Genomic DNA, 17,201 nt, shown 5'->3' with positions numbered 1-17,201 from the left:
TGCGTGTGTGTAGTGTTTAATTTATAATTTAACATATTTAACATGTATTTAACCTGCCATCTGGGGGGAGGGGAAAAATTAGAACAAAAGATTTGGCAATTGTCAATGTTGTAAAATTACCCATGCATATATCTGGTAAATAAAAACTATAAAAAAAAAAAAAAGAAAGAAAGAAAGAAAGAAAAAGGGGAAGTTATTGCTATATGAACTCTTCTCTCCATCATCTTTCACTTTCAAATTCTTATGATAATATAGTTGTATGAGCTTAAATGTTTAAAAGTTGAAACAGAAAGCTACTTTATTTTCTCTGAAACTTGGTCAGGAATTTAATAGCACTGATACAAGCGTTCCCTTTAATGATGCAGCTCAAAACTCCCTATTTTTTGTTCATCCTGTGTGACTTTTATATGTTTTGCCACAAGTCTTTCAGAGGATCCATCTGATATGCTCGTAGAGGTTTCTCTCAAGTCTTTATGTAATTTACAATGATATCAATGGAATATGTGGACTGCCTGTTAGTTATTTTTCACTGTCAACACATGACTATACATGCATTTCATGACATCCGTTAGAGAATTTATGCCATATAATTTTTTGTTTCCATCGGGCAGCAGCCTATTCAATTTTACCAGTTCATTGTCCATTAAGTAGTCTTCAACTTTTGATTCTTCAAAGAATGCAGTAATCCATAACTTAACTACACCAAATAACTCAAAAAATATTAACACTTAAAAAGTGGGCCCTTTCATTAAGAGAGAAACTTGGGATCCTTAGAATTTTGTTATTCCCTACTTTTTAAATTCTAGACTCCTAAAGTCCATCAAAGGAACAACCACAAAAAGCATGTATTTTGTACCTAATAAGTGCTTTAGATAAAAATATAAAGGCCAAGACAATACTTCCCTGCAAAAAGCTTGTTTTAATAAGAAGAGACAGCACATTTAGGAAAGTGGTGATCAATGAGAGCCCCAAAATGAAAAGAATAGTGAGACTACATAGTAACAGAATGACAAACATTCCATTCAGGAACAATGGCAGAATTCTAGAACTGGGGGGTTAGGGAGTAGGAGGAAGAAAAGGTTGAGGTAGTAGAGGAGATGGCTGAAAAGTAGGGATGACATATGGGACTACAAAATCTTTCCTGAAATAGTGAGGGGAGGGAGAATGAAGTGCACAAGTATTTATTAGGAGCCTATAATGTACCAGGCCCTGTATTAAACATTTTAAAATTATTTCATTTGATTCAGGTAAGGCAGAGATCAATGAGGACCAATTGTTATGCCATAATTCTCTTTTATTGTCCTGACTCAGTTTCCCTAATTATCTTGACCCAGTCCTGACTCAGTTTCTCTAACTGTTCTGTTTCAGTTTATAATTGTCAGCTCAAAGCTCAGTCCTGCAAAACCTCCCCTCCCTCTTTATCAGAATATTTGAAAAGGATAAAAGATCTTATGTTTTAGAATATCAGAATGTCTCTCCCATCCCAAGCTATCAGAATATCAGATACCATCTTATCAAAATGCCTCTCCCCATCTCTGGTGGCTCCCCCCACCCTGTCAGAGTCCCAATACTGCTCTCAGCACCTGGACTCCGCCCCTGCCTCAATCAACTCCCTGAGTCTGAGCCATAAGGACCTATATAAGTCATGGAGAACTCACATTGCTGGATTTTTGGAGAGTCTCATTCAGCCCTGGGACCAAACCATAGATCCATTTGGTTCCAGCAAATCTCTCCCTTTAAATAGATTATTAAATGCTCTCTAATCTCTATTTTGCCTCACTTTCTCTGGCATTACACAATAAGACCATAAAGCAGAAGTTCTGAGACAAGGTCTTTGGTACTGGCAGCAAATCAGTTGGACAGGCTATGAAGAAGATGGCCAGAAACAAGGAAATGGATAAATTTTAGAGGTTTTCTAACAAATTATATTATCATAATCTTGGGAAAAGGCACTCTTTATACACTTTTTTTTTGCAGTGTGGATAGTAAGGCACTTCAAACATTTAAGTGGATGTGGAAATCAATGAGACAAAAATTATATCCAACAAACAAAGTTCAATAAAGCATAGATTAAAAATTAATTGGAAATTAAATAACCTAATCTTAAAGAATGAATAGGTCAAAGGATAAATCACAGAAACAATAATTTCATTAAAGATAATAACAATGAGATAACCACCAAACTTGTGACATGCAAGCAAAGAAGTACTTAGGGACAGTTCTTGATTATATAAATTTGTATTACAGAGATTCAACTTTACATAAAGAATTCTAAAAGAAATCGGCATTCCAAAAAAACTACCTATGCTAATTTTAGTGTAAGGTATTTAATTTACTCTTTTTCCCTCCTTCCCTTGACCCTATCCCTCAAACAAAAAACAAATCAAAACAAACAACCTTTTCAAGCAGAAGAAAAGACACAAGGAGAAAATGTAGTCCCATAGATCTATTACATTGTCAACTACTATAACTACTGCCTTCACTTAACATTTCTCCTCTAGATCCCTTTCTTTTTACTACCACAGCTTCCACCCCAGTGAAGGCCCTTATAACCTCATGCTGAGCCTTTTATAAAAGTCTACTGGTCTCCTTGCCTTAAGTCTTTCCCACTCTAATCCTTCCTTCACTTAGTTACCAATATGATTTTCCTGAAGTCCAATTCTGATTATGCCACTTTGTATTTGTTAAACTCAAGTGGCTCTAATTACCTCCTAGACCAAATCATGTTTGTTCTTTAAAACCCTTTACACCCTGGCTCCTTTTTCCTTTCCATTCCTGTACTGCAATATGTTTATAATGTGACATTGGTCTTTTTACTGTTCAGAGAAATGTCACCTTTGCTGCTTTCTGCTTTCCTTCAAATTTCAGCTAAATTCTACATTTTGTAAGAGGCTTTTCCACACTCCCCTCAGTGTCTTCTTCCCTATGAAATTAGATCCAGTTCCACACAGTTCCACAATACATAATAGTGTGCTTGTTTTGTCTTTGATTAAAATGGAAGAAAATGGACTTATTTGTCTCTCTCTGGATCCCCATAGTGCCTCGCTATTACTAATGTTTGCAGTGATAATTTCATTACAGATTAATGTTTAGTATTTATATGAAATAACCAATTTTTCACCCTTCTTTCTAGTTGAAACTTTAAAAAAATGTAGTTTAATTTAGTCAGCTATATTTCTTCCATTTAACTATGACTGATAATGACACTATGGGTTTCCAATGTACTATTTGGTTGTATTTTTTTAATTCAATAAGACATATTAATAAATATTAAATTTAATATATTGCCAAAATCATGACAATATGACGGTAACACAGAATTTAACAATTTTGTTGTTGTTGTTGTTGAAGCAATTGAGATGAAGTGATTTGCTCAGGGTCACACAGTTAGGAAGTGTTAAGTGTCTGAGGTCAAATTTGAACTCAGGTCCTCCTGACTTCAGGGCTGGTGCTCTATTCACTGAGCTACCTAGCTGCCCCGGAATTTAACAATTTTAAAAGATATTGTTGGGACTCCAGGAATGGTCCTGAAGATGAGGAACAATAACATCAACTAAGAAAGAATATTATAGTAACAAAGATTTAGTAAAAAGATACATAATAAAAGTTCACAATCTTTTGCTGCTTTTCTTTGCATAATTCATGTTTGTTAAACTTAGAAAAATTAAAAGACCTTGAGAAAAAGAAATCTTTACTAATGTACATCCTTTATCTCTATAAAATTAATCCAGTACGTTACCAGTATCCTTCACTTAGTAAATAAATGTTTAATTATGAGATCAGCATTACTTATGTAGAATTTTAACCATATAGAATCAAGGAATGTTATATTTAGAAAAGACTTCATTTAGCCAATGCCAAGTATTATATAATAGAAGGTACTTAATAAATATTACCATCCTTTCATTTTACAAATGAAGAAACCAAGAATTAAAAAGATAAAATAACTTGTTGAAGGTCATATAATATATCAAATACCATATAAGTTAGACTTTCAAACACTATCTTAACTAAAAAGTAAACTATTAAATTGTTTTTTAATAGTATAACTTTTTTTATTTTTTTTACTTCAAGGATTTAAGAAAAATCAAAACAAAGCCCAAATTTTAAAGGACAAGAAAGTGAGTCTTTCTTCAAATATTATCATTTATATCATTCCCAATTAGAGATAGGATGAAATCCTACTACATATTTTGGAGTATTTCTTTTAAGGAAATTCATATCTTTAAGAAAAGAACATTCTAACAAAAGTTATAATGGGAAAAAAAGAAACCAGTTACCTTTTTAAAACTGAATAATAAACCTAAATAAGTTTCTCTAAAAAATATTATAGTAGTAATAGTATAGTATACTATATAGTATAGTAGTTGCATAAACTAGAAAATCTTGATTTAGGAAATCCTAGAATTTGCATTGCAATTTATCATCCTTTATGATTAACAATTGTATATCAATTATTTGTTGGTCTCTTCAATTTTGTTCAAGCAATTTTGTTGATTCCTAGGGCAAGCCATTATTTTTTAATTCAGAGAGAATTCCTATTCATTGTAGGAAAGGGGAAAAGAATCCAAGGGAAAGAATGGAAATTAATTTTAAAAATCCAAACCTACTTGATTATGTATGCTCCCATACACACTGGGTCTGTCTTTGGGTTTCATTGATCTTACTCTTAAAGGAAGATAAAAGAGTCTTGTCTTGCATAAGTGAGAATAGTATATTCTGTGAATGTATGAAGAAACAGTTGCTTTTTTAAAGGGTTAGATCTGTTTCTTTCATGATGCCTTCAATGATTCCTACACCCCCCCCTCAACCAGATAAACTAGTATCTTATTATCTATTCAAATTACTTTCTATTATTCTTATTTGCATACATACTAAAATTTTCCAGGAAGACCAACAATTGATCCTTCACCAAGTCCCACTTATTCACAGTTTGGGCCCTGGATTAGCTCAAAGTGGGTCTTTCCTCTTCCAGACTGATTTTTTTTTTTTTTAAACTAGATAATCCCATCCAGATTTTTTTTTTTTGAGTAGATTAAAAAGGTCATTCTTTACCTCCTTTCTTACCCAGCCTTAATCACTGACTTGAGTTTTGCCTTGGTCAAACTGAGACCTGTTAGAGGCCTTAGCTTAAAAAGGCCAAGGTCTTCCCACTGTATCCTGGGCCATTTTCAATCTTCCTGATCTATATCTTGCCACTGGAGCTAGATGGCTCTGGAGGGGAAATTGAGGCAAGTGACCTTGCACACCTCTCTCACTCAAATCCAATTCACTGAAGTCACAAAGTCCCCTTTGAGAACGACGGACAAACAACAACAACCTCTTAGGTACTTCTTCTCTTGGCATAACCCAGTCTTGCATATTTTTACTTATTCAATGGCAATCCAATGAAATCACTAAAACAATCTGGTTTCAGATCTCTCAGAACAAGATTCCCCCAAGCCAGCACCCTTTGGTATTTCCCTTCCCCTTCTTTTTGGTGTTTTCTATCTCCATTAGATTGTAAGCTTCTTAAGGTCAAAGTCTTTTTAATTCATTAAATTTCAAGCATTTAGTACAGTGTCTGGCACAAAGTAGATACCTAAAAATATTTACTGGTTGCTTGATAAATGCAAAAAAGGGCTGAAGAGTTCAGAAAAGGAAGGAAATTGAAAGGTACATAATAAAAAAATTTAAGAGTTGTATATAAGACAACAGGACCTCCAAATAAACTACTTTCAAAAAAAAGGAATGTAAAAAGGATTTTTTAAAAAGATATGTTCATAGCAAGAACAACAAATAAGGACTAGGCCCCGTTGCTTGGAAAGTTGGTATAACAAAAAGATAACACTATCTCAGAAAACAAAGAAAAACAAAACTAACTCAATTTATCTTTTGCTTGTCTTCCTGAAATATTAGTATGGATCTTTTTTCTTATATACTCTTTTTGGTGATCTCATTAGCTTCTTTGGAAGCAATTGCAATTATTATCTTTAAACAAATGACTCTCAAATTTATATATTCAGCAACATATATATTACCAACTGCTGAATGAACTTCTCCACATGGATGTCAGATGGGCATCTTAAAACTCAAACATATCTAAATAATACTCGTGTTTAAAAAAAAAAAACACCAAAAAATCTTCAAGTTTCCCTTTTTCATCATCTTTGACACCTTTATTTCTCACCACCTCAACAATCTCTTTCCTTGGTAAATGATCACAAATGCACATGATAAATCTTGTCAAGTCTACTTCCATAACATTTCTACATGTCTCCTAATCCAGTCACAGAGACTGTATACTAGTTCAGGTCCTCATTACCTCTCCTGGACCATTTCAATGGTCTCCTAACTGGTCCCTCCAACTTCCAATGTCTCCCCTCTTGAATTTACCAATTGCTAACTTAATATTTTATGAGACAGGTACTATGATAGATAATAAAAAATTTTCACTAGCTTTCTATTAATGAAACACAATCATTTGTCTAGAACTCTATGATTATAATTCAACACACTATACTAATCTTTTATCATTTCCTTCATGATTTCCCTATTACAGTCTAACTGGTCTGCTACCTATTCCCCATATGTGCAATTCCATCTCCTGAGTCTGTGACTAAAATATACTCCTTCCTCACTTCTACTTCTAAGAACCCCTAGTTTCCTTCAAAGCATAACAAAGAAGCCACTTCCTAAATGAGGCTTTCGCTGATCACTCCAGTCAGAGTCAATGTTTCTGTCTTTATAAAGTTGTAATATAAATTACTGGCTTTTAAATTTTTCTTCCTTTTTTTTTTTTTAAAGCAATAACATTCCTAACATCCAGAATTGCATTTGCAAAAAATTAATCCTATGTTGGTATTTACTTTATACTTATTTATGTATTTGTAAAATCCATCCAAAGAATAAAAATGCCTGAACACAAGAATTATGTTTTCTGATCTATGAGCCCCGTCTACTAAAAGGCCTTCCAATAATAATTGCTTAATAAATGCTATTTGCACTGAACTGAACCCTAATTTTTCAAAGAAAAGTGGGGATTGTTAAAATTAGACTTTTGGGTTTTATATCTATTCTCAGCACTTTACCTGGTCTAGTCTCAAACTCAATTTAACAATTCACAGCTGTGAAAGCAAGTTTCTTAAATTTCAAACAACACAACTTTTGAATCATTTTTGGTTAATCACACATTCTAGAAATCACCTCTTATTCTGAATGAAGATGCCAAACTACTATAGATTGAGTTCCCTATTAGAAAAAAATCTTTATTGACAACTGAAAGGTTATATGTCTTTTTGATTGCGCAGTTCAATTAAACCCTGGCTTACTTGAACAACCTGCTTTAATTCTTTTGTCTTTTTTTTAAATTGTTGTTAGAATCTTAAATTTTGCATTTATAGAAACAAGGTAAAATGTATGAATTTTACACTGGGTTAATGGAATTTGAAAGAAATTCTCTAATAAAACTTAGAGAAACAGCTTCTGAAAAAAAAGATTTTAAGAAAAATTGCTTGAAGTTTCATAGAAAAACCAACCTGCAGATGTAGTGATAACTGCCTTGTTGCTAATACAAATGGTACTTTCTTTTCTTTTTTGTGGTCATCAACCATGTTTCACAGGGAGGTTAAAAATCGTTAGATCTAAAATGAAAACCTATAAAAACACACTGAAAGACTCAGGATGTCTTAAAAGAGTTGTCTTAGTTTCATAAGCTTTACTTATTTCTCTTTCACAGAGGTCTGGGAAATTAAAATTAGCATTTGAAAGTATTCAAAAATGTTTAAACTTTTCATTTAGTTGTTATGTTCTAAAGACAGGTGCCCTTCTTATCAAAAGAACTGTGCCATCTGCTATGTCACAATTTTGACAGATTTTCATCTATAACTAACCAAAAGTTAGAAAATAACCTTTAACTTTTTCATATAACATAAATTACTGGTTGTTGTTGTTTTAAGGAAAAACTTTCCTAATAATAAAAAGTTAATTTGCAAATATAAATCCAAATAAATTATTTGGTTTCATTCAAATCTTAGTTAAAGGCTTTACTTCTGTAAGAAGGCTTCCTCAGTCTCCCTTAATGTTAGTTCTCACTGAAATGAACTCTAATTTAATCTGTAAGTAACTTGTTTATACATAGTTGCTTGCATACTATATTCTGCTACCCTTATCTCTTAATTGTAGTAACAAATCTGAGAACTTCTTTGAAGTTGTTTGTATCAAGGTAGACAATACCTGCAACATTCTCTACATAGAAATTGTACAACTCCAACCTACTAAAAGTTAATCCAAAAGGTCTTTTCTAATTTTGACTACTCCTTTTCAAAACACTCCCTTAGATGTTCTTGCTTTTTATGCCAGATATATGATATTCAATATTAATATCAAAACTCAATTTCAAGGCTTAAAAAATGTATTTTTATTTACATATTTATAATGTTTTTTACCAGGAGCCCTACATGCCAGCCAAATGAGTTAGTTTTAATTTTTCCCTTCTCTTATTCCAAGTTCCATGCCTTTATCTAAACTATCTAACATCATCTGAAGAGATTTTCCTTCATCCATGAGTATTCTAAAAAATCTTCCTTTAACACCAGAGACAGACAAAAGATTATTATGCCTAGTAGCATGGATATAAAAGTTCCTTGCTTAGTCCCTAAACTAAGGAAACTTGCAATGCATACAAGACCACATAAGTAAAATAAGTGCAAAGGACAGAGGTAGCCAAAATAAGTAATCTGATGGGGAACACTTTCTTGTGAAGTTAGTGGTAGGGGATCAGATAAGGCTCTACAGAGGAAATAGCACTGGCATGAAGACCTGAGGGAAGCATGAGAAGACGTAAGTTGTGGAGAGCAGTAGTTGGCTAAGCACAGAACACCATATATCAACACAGGCTACCAGTCAGTTCTTTATGCTTTATCAAGGTCTCTCTAAAGAACTTTGATATCGATTATGAGACATGGGAGAAACTGGCACAGAACTGTCTAGCACAGCATGCCCTCATCAAAGAAGGAGCTACAGTCTATAAATAAAACAGATCAGTAGCTCAAAAGAAATGCAAATTTAGAGACATCTCCATCCCAAATGTTCACATTGTGAACTATTTGTGCCCAACTGTGGTAGAGTCTTCTAAGTTCATATTGGCCTGATCAGCCACAGCTATACACACTGTACATTGATCCCAATATGATGTCATTTTAGCCTTATTCAATCACTATGGACAAACAACAGTTTGGTAAGCAATGGGAAACCTTTTTAAAAGTTTTTACATGTGTGTACACACACACACACACACACACACACACACACACACACACACACACACTCACTCTCTCTCTCTCTCTCTCTCTCTCTCTCTCTCTCTCCTCCAAATGTTCTAATATTTAATTTGCATTGATTGTCAACACTGCAAGTAATGCAATAGACACTCAAAATAATTTATTTACTGGATGTTCTCTAGTTTTATATATGTGCCAAAACTAAGTACTTACTTGGGGCAAAACTGAAAAACACCATTCTCTTAACATTCAACAAATGAACATCGTATTGCTTTTCAATCAATTATTAGTCATTAGATATTTCTTTATAATACCAGTAAAAATTGGAAAAAACTCAATAGAAATAAAAATGCTATTTCAAATGACAACAAAATGCATTAAATGTCTGGAAGTTAACCTACCAAAATATGTATCAGATTTACATAAACAGAACTACAAAACAATTTTTTATGGATTAAAAAATGAGATCAGATGGGCAAATATGAAAGAGAAAAACAATAGCTATTAGTTAATTAAGCTAAGTTAGTTAAGCTATGAGTACTTAAAACTGCACAGACTTCATACATCCTGTAATTAAAGCACCTCTTTTCATGGCAGCCCCAAACTGTAAATCAAGGAACACTAAACAAATTATGATACATGAATAAGAAATATCATGTCATGAGAATGACAAAATGGACAATTTCAGTGGAAATCATTTTTAGATTTAAAACAGAGTAAAATGAGCAAAATTAAGAGAATTTCCACAATGACAACATTATAGGGAAAAACAACTTCAAAAGACATCAGAACTCTGATCAATGCAATGATAAATCAGGAATCCAGAAAAATAAAAGTGAATCATACCACTTACTTCCTGCCAAACCACAGCAATGATGTACTTAAAATGAGAAACAGCCAGACAGACACACATACATGAACATGATCAACATGCGAAGTTGTTTTATTGGATTATGTGTATTTGTAAGGGTTTTGTTTGTCGCTGCTCTACTGGGAAAGGGTTGCAATAGGAAGGACAGATCTGAAAAAATATTTTTAAAAAATAAATAGATCCAAATAAATGAAGAGATATTTTATTTTCATGCCTAAACTAGGCTAATTCAATGAAAAAAAATCCAAATTTATCTCTATATTTAATGTACCAATTTAATTTTTAAAAATCAACAGAATCAATAAAGAACAAAAGAGCAAAAACACCAAGGGAAAGGTTTTTGTTTTTTTTTTTAAGTTAAGCATGAAGGGGTAATAGTATTACTAGATCTCAAGTTATGTCTGAAAACAGTGAATTTTCCAAATTATCTGGTAAAAATTAAAAAAAAAAAACAAAAAACAAAAAAACCCCAGCAAAGTAGATGAGTAGAAAACATAACTAAAAGTCTGAAAGAAATGAATATGACACTATAGTATATGATAAACTTAAGAACATAAATTACTGGGGAAGGAACTTATTATTCACCAAAATCGTCAGGGAATATTGGATTGTAGTTTGGCAGAAAATGAATTTAAACAAGTATCTTATGTGATATATCACAGTAAATTCCACATGGAAAAATAATCTAAATATAAAAAGACACATAATAAAAGGAGAGAGGAATATAAAATTATATCTTTCATAAATGTGGATGGGGAAAAAAACCTAATAAATCACTTTATACAGAACATTTTTTAAAACTTCAATTATAATTACTTCAAATTATATAAAAATAAGAAGTACTGTTCACAAATATACTACACTTTTATCAAAGTTAATTCATGCAAAATTTTATTTCTTTGTCTTGTTTGGATATTTGTTTTGTCTTATAAATTTAATAATGTGGAAAAAAATTAATGTGAAATAATTTTTAAAGGGTTTCAAACAGTATATAGTGCTATATTTACCATTCTGTAATCCCATCCAGAGCTGTTTATGATCCTTTTTCTGCATTTCATTGATGACTTGACTTTTATGTTTTAAAGCATCAGCTTCTTTCATACAAGACATAAAATGGGCTTCAACTGTATCCTTGGATGGACAATGTAGAAGATCTTTCTCTGGAAAACTCTATCACATAAGGAATAAAAAGAAAGTCATAAGATGGGCTATACAAGATAAGTGAAATAACCATATGAAAATTGTAATTTTATCCCCACATCAATAAAATTAACCTTCCTTCTTACTTTCTTATTTTCCTCACGTGGCTTACATTTAAATGTTTACATTTTTTCAATTTTTAATTGAAGACCAACAGAACAACAACTAAACATTTTATGGTCTTTTCAAAAAATAAACTTCCTCTACCATAACAAAAATTGCTGTAGAAAGAGGGTGGTTTTTTTCCCTTTGAGTTCTCAATATCTGAAAAATAAGAGTGTCATGACAGGGAAAAATGCATATTACAATTTTGAATATATAGAATAAAGTGTTTTTCCCCACTCCTTGCCCAAAGGAAGGATCATTTTTACATTCAATATAGGGATTATTTCAACCCCAAGGCCAAATGGTTTTTTAAGCTATCTACCACATATCAAAATAAAAATACTCTATATTATTTGAGGCTTCAAAATATTATATGCCATTGTAAAACAAAATATAAACAAAAATCAAAGCAATAAACACTCATTAAACATTTAATTGTACAAAGACAATCAAGTTTCCATAAGGCAAGTCTTTGCTATTCAAAGTTTAGAGGTTTAGCCTTTCTATCTTCACAACATTTCTTGTATATGCCCCATTTTGCCCACTGAAACAGCCACAATGGTAGATGAAGCTCCTCTTGCCTAGACTACTATAGTGCTTTTCCTAAACTGGTTCTTTCCTCGACTCTCTTCCTACTCCAATCTGTCCACCTCTCATTTTTCTCAATTATATATTTGACCATATATCCCCTTACTCGGTAAGCTCCACTGGCTTCCTATTACTTCCAGGATTAAATAAAAAAGTCTAGTTTTGCAATTTTTTTTTTGTTAAAGTGGGCTTTTTAAACACTTTGGAAACCATTTATGTGTCAAAACAAAATTATCAACAATATTTAAAACAAACTAAAAACTGTATATGAACATTTTATATCAAAAACTGATATCAGAAGCTCTCCAAGCACCTAACAGAATGAGCTACTGCCCTGAATAGGGTACTGTTAATTAGTTTAGCTTTTTAACTGTGAAATTGCTTTTTACAAAAGCTAGTTGTTAACATGTAAATGTATAATTTATTTTTATTTTACTAAACCTAAGCTGATATCAATTTGCACATTTCCAGAAAACATGAATCTCAGAAAAGTATAGTAAAAATATTATTCTATGAATGTTTTGCCCAGAAAGGAAGATGGCTTGAAAAGATTTTTCTTAAGCCTTATAAAGAATGTATATATTCTGCAATAAAACAGCAACTAATATGTGGAAGTTACTATTTCAGGTTCCTAAAACCTTCATTTCAAATTATCTGAAATTTTGTGTTATCTTCAGTACCCATAAAGTAACAGGACTAGATAAAGAGGAGGACTGGAGCCCTAACCCCATCAGCTGCAGCCTCTTTACCCTGTTTCCCCAAGGCTTATTTTTAGGGCCTATCTATCCTGGTCCCTTGAAATAAGTTACTAGAGTGATAGCCTTTTCCCTCACCTCTCTTAGTTGAGTTTTCTTCTGATACAACATTATAAGGTTAAAAACTTCTGATTTTTTGCAATGGGTGATAGGCAATTCCTCTTTCAGACTTCAGGTACCCTGTGGAAACCAAGTGCTTTTGGACATTTGAAATAATAAAATTTTAGTTTGTTTTGGTTTTTGGTGGAAAAGGTTAGAATACAATAGGCCAAACCAAATGTTCGATTTTTTAATGTTAGCTACAGGGGCAGAAAGAGTACCATTAACTACATACAAACATAGAATAGAGTGGAGAAAAAACTAATGACTAGATTATAAATTACATTATATTATATAATATATTAAATTATATATATAGTAGCAACAAAAAGATATTAGCAGGCAATCATAGCATCATGTATATTGTTAAACAAAAAAAGAGTTTCTTTCATTCAATATAGTAAGAATGTTAAAGCTAAAAATTGTTTTTTAAATTAATGACTATTTTCTTAAGATCTTGACTTAATAAAAACGAAATTCTTTCTAGGGTGCAAATCACCAACAGGGCATGAACACCTCTACTGTGTTAGTGGCCTAAATGCAGACCTGAAAGTTCCCTTATGACTTTGTTAAGGGTGTAACTGAGGATTCAGTTTCAGTATTCATACAGTGTAGGCCCTCTCTAGATCAAAGACTAACTTGGTATAAGAATGTCTGATTTTCCTTAAGCATTGTCCCCTAATGACTGAATTTTACCAGATAGAAAACTTCATTTATTTACCTGAGTTTTTTATATCACCAACTTTCCAGAATATATAGAAATTATATACCACAAAACACTTAGCCCCCTGAAAATTAAAACACTTATGAATACCTAATGTCTTAGCACTGTCCTCTTCCAATCACTTCCTAAACTCATCCACCAGACTGCTGCATGACCATGTGTTCTTCTGCATGTTAGTGACAGCTCTGTTTGGAGTGCAGCTCAATAGCTCCCTTTACTTACAGACAGGACTTCTTTGTGTAAGGGGGAAATGAAGAAAGGAAGAGAATGTACACAGACCGTCCTTTGAATAGGTGAGTGAGAAGTATGGTCTGAAAAATGCTATCTACTGCCTTAAGGAATGTTAGGAGAAAAATGGTGACCCTCCAAAACTTCAGCCATGGGGTATTTAAAAAAAAAAAGTTCCAAGAGGAAAATACTTTTCAAAACTGTTTTCATTCTGAGTCAACTTGTGCTGGCCTTCCTTTCTCTTAGGTCAATAAATCAAAGCAGTATTGGCTAGAATTTGATAACACTATACTTGAAGCTTTAAACAAGCTCTCAAAAAATTACTTCTAATCATAAATATCTTCCTTAAATAATATTAATAAATATTTAAACAACTTTGCCAAGAGTTCAGAAGATAGTATAAAAAGGCCCACTAAATAATGCCAGAAGGATGAAAAACTCAAAAAATTTTACTTTTTAATTCCACTCTTAATACTCACTCAATCTGAAATCAGAAATGGGAAATGCTACTTAAACTGTACCTTAAAATGTACTGTGATGTTCCAAGGAAGAGCTGTATTTGATGCAAGAAGATCAAACAGCAAACCAATTGGATAATGCCTAAAAGTGAAAGAAGGCATTTTAAGGTAAAAGTGAATATTTGCAATTATAGCAACAAATAAAAATAAATTTCTAGCACATGATTGTACATCAAAATTTAGGTAAGTTCAGTCACAAATCACATGAAGGCAAAATTTTATTTAGTTTACATGCCTGGGTAACATGGTACAATTTTCAGTCATCAGGTGGTTTTTTTCTTCTTCCATTTGATTCCCCTTACTAAAGCTTAGTGACAAGAATGACTAAGATACTTCTAAAAGTTGCAATTTTTATAGGCATTGGCACTCTCTTCCACATTACTTAAACTATAATCTCTATGTCTTAGCAGTGGTCTCTATGTGTTACTATGGCTAAAAAAAAATCATCTGTAGCCAAGATTCTGAGTTTTTCTAATAACTAATTTAGCTAAGTTCCACTGAAAAATATATAATCCACTGCTAAGCCTATACACAACCTGACTGCAAAAAAAAAAAAACACCAAACCTGATGGAATTTAGATCAAGAAAGAATCTTAAATATCATCCAAGCTTAGAAGTTCCTAACTTTTTTTTATCATGTACCATTTTTGGTTGATGAAACCCATGAGCCTCTTCTCAAAATAATGTATTTAAAAAATAAACAAAATATGCAGACTCAAAAAAGAGAAAAATTATATTAGTATATAGTTACCAAATTATTAAATTAAAAGTTCATAGATACCAGGTTAAACACTTCTAATTTAACGGAACTCCCTCACTTTATAGATGAGAAAACTAAGATGTTGAAAAATTAAGTGACTGGACCAAAATCACACAGGTACAAGCAGCAGAGGTAGGATTCAACTAAAGATATTTTCAATTGGTAATTTCCTCCCAAGGACGTGAATTTGAGGAAGCATCCAAACTGGTCATGCATAGTTCAAATCCAGCTCAGCCCATGAAATTCCACATTATTTCTGTACCTTTCCCCCAACTCCTTTTCAACTTTATCATATCTTCTTGTTTGAATTGAATGCAAATTCCTTGAGGTCAGGGACTGTCTGTCTTGTATTTGTATAACCAGAGCTTGGCACAGTGATTGGTACAAAGTAAGTGCTTACTAAAGATTTTCTCTACTTTTCTATCATTATTCTAACACTAAAAACCCTGTGCTTTCTACTCACCCACAATACCTCTTTTGGGAATTTCCAATTTGCTATCTTAGATGCCTCTTCTACCAAGAATTCTATGAATTCTCATCATCATCATCATGAATTCTTCAATAATATTACCAAAAAGTTTTTCCATATCCTTAAAAGTAATACAATACTCCTTAATTCAGCAATATGACTACTAGGTATGTATACCAAAGAGATCATAAAAAAGGGAAAAGGATCCATCCATACAAAAAAAAGTTTATAACAGCTCTTTTATGGTGGCAAAGAATTGGAAATTGAGGGGATGCCCATCAACTGGGCATTGGCTGATTAATTTGTGGTATTTTAATATAATGGAATACTGTTGTTACATATGAAACGATAAGTAGATTTCAGAAAAACCTGGAAACACTTCCACAAACTGATACTGAGTGAAGTGAGTAGAACCAGAACATTGTTACTATGTAACAGCAATACTGTGCAATGATCAACTTTGATAGACTGCTCTTCTCAGCAATACATTGATCCAAGACAATATTGGAAAATATTATCCATATTCAGAGAAATAACTATGGAGTCTAAATGCAGAGTAAAGTAAGCTATTTTCACTATTTTGGTTTTTTTCTTTCTTGTGGTTTTCCCCTTTTGTTCTGATTCTTCTTTCACAACATGACTAACGTGGAAATGTTTAATATGATTATATATGTATGACCTACATCATATTGCTTGCTGTCTTGAGGAAGAGGGAAAAGACAAAAATTTAGAACTCAAAATCTTACAAAAATGAGTGTTGAAAAATATATCCAAGAAATGTAATACCAGAAACTTATAAAGAACCAAAGAGAAGCTAATGATTATGTAAGAGGGAAAAATATGATAAATTCAAAAGACTGAAAAATTAGTAAATTTTAACATATTTTATACCAAAAACAACTGACCTCGAAAAGAGGTCAAAGAGATTTTAAGAATAATTGGACTGGGGGAAGCTAGGTGGCACAGTGGATAGAGCACCAGCCTTGAATTCAGGAGGACCAGAGTTCAAATCTGTCTCAGACACTTAATACTTCCTAGCTGTGTGACCCTGGGCAAGTCACTTAACCCCAGCCTCAGGGGAGGAGAAAAAAAAAAAAAAAAAAAGAATAATTGGACTTCTTGAAAAACCACAATATGAAAAAAAAAAAAAAAGATATATTATTATATAGCCTGGGTATTGTCATTTCAAGAAATCATACCTGAAAACTAGCAGCAGCAGCATCTTATTCAGCCATTCCTCAAATGATGGCCATCTATTGATTTTCCAATTCCTTGCCACCACAGAAGGGGCTACACAAACGTTTTGCACTTGTGGGTCTTTTCCCCTCTTTTATGTTTTGTTTGGGGTACACATCTAGTAATGGCACTGCTGGGTTAAAGGGTATGCACAGTTTGATAGCTCTTTGGGCTTTCCAGAATGGTTCGATCAGTTCACAACTCCACCAACAAGGCATTAGTTTCCCAGTTTTCCCACACTCCCTCCAACATTATCATTATCTTCTTCTGTCATCTTAATGAATTTGATAGGTATGAGATGCAGAACTGTTTTAATTTGCATTTCTTTAATCAATAGTGATTTAGAGCATTTTTTTTCATGTACTATAGATGGTTTTAATTTCTTCAT

At 32.6% G+C, this 17,201-nt stretch overlaps 1 protein-coding gene across 3 annotated transcripts in view; it reads right to left on the bottom strand.

The window, feature by feature from the left end:
• Positions 1-17,201, bottom strand: part of ATG5 (autophagy related 5) — a 131,638-nt gene that overhangs the window by 87,956 nt on the left and 26,481 nt on the right. For all 3 annotated transcript variants that reach the window (XM_074310183.1, XM_074310184.1, XM_074310185.1), the window contains 2 exons: positions 14,352-14,430; positions 11,139-11,301 (listed from right to left, as the gene is read on the bottom strand). In XM_074310183.1, coding sequence (XP_074166284.1) covers positions 11,139-11,301; positions 14,352-14,430 — 242 coding nt within the window. The remainder of the gene's footprint in view (positions 1-11,138; positions 11,302-14,351; positions 14,431-17,201) is intronic.

This window comes from Sminthopsis crassicaudata, chromosome 4 (genome assembly GCF_048593235.1).
Source record: "Sminthopsis crassicaudata isolate SCR6 chromosome 4, ASM4859323v1, whole genome shotgun sequence".
NCBI lineage: Eukaryota > Metazoa > Chordata > Mammalia > Dasyuromorphia > Dasyuridae > Sminthopsis > Sminthopsis crassicaudata.
The sequence above is the reverse complement of the archived record's forward strand: the minus strand, read 5'-3'. Positions and strand labels throughout refer to the sequence as shown.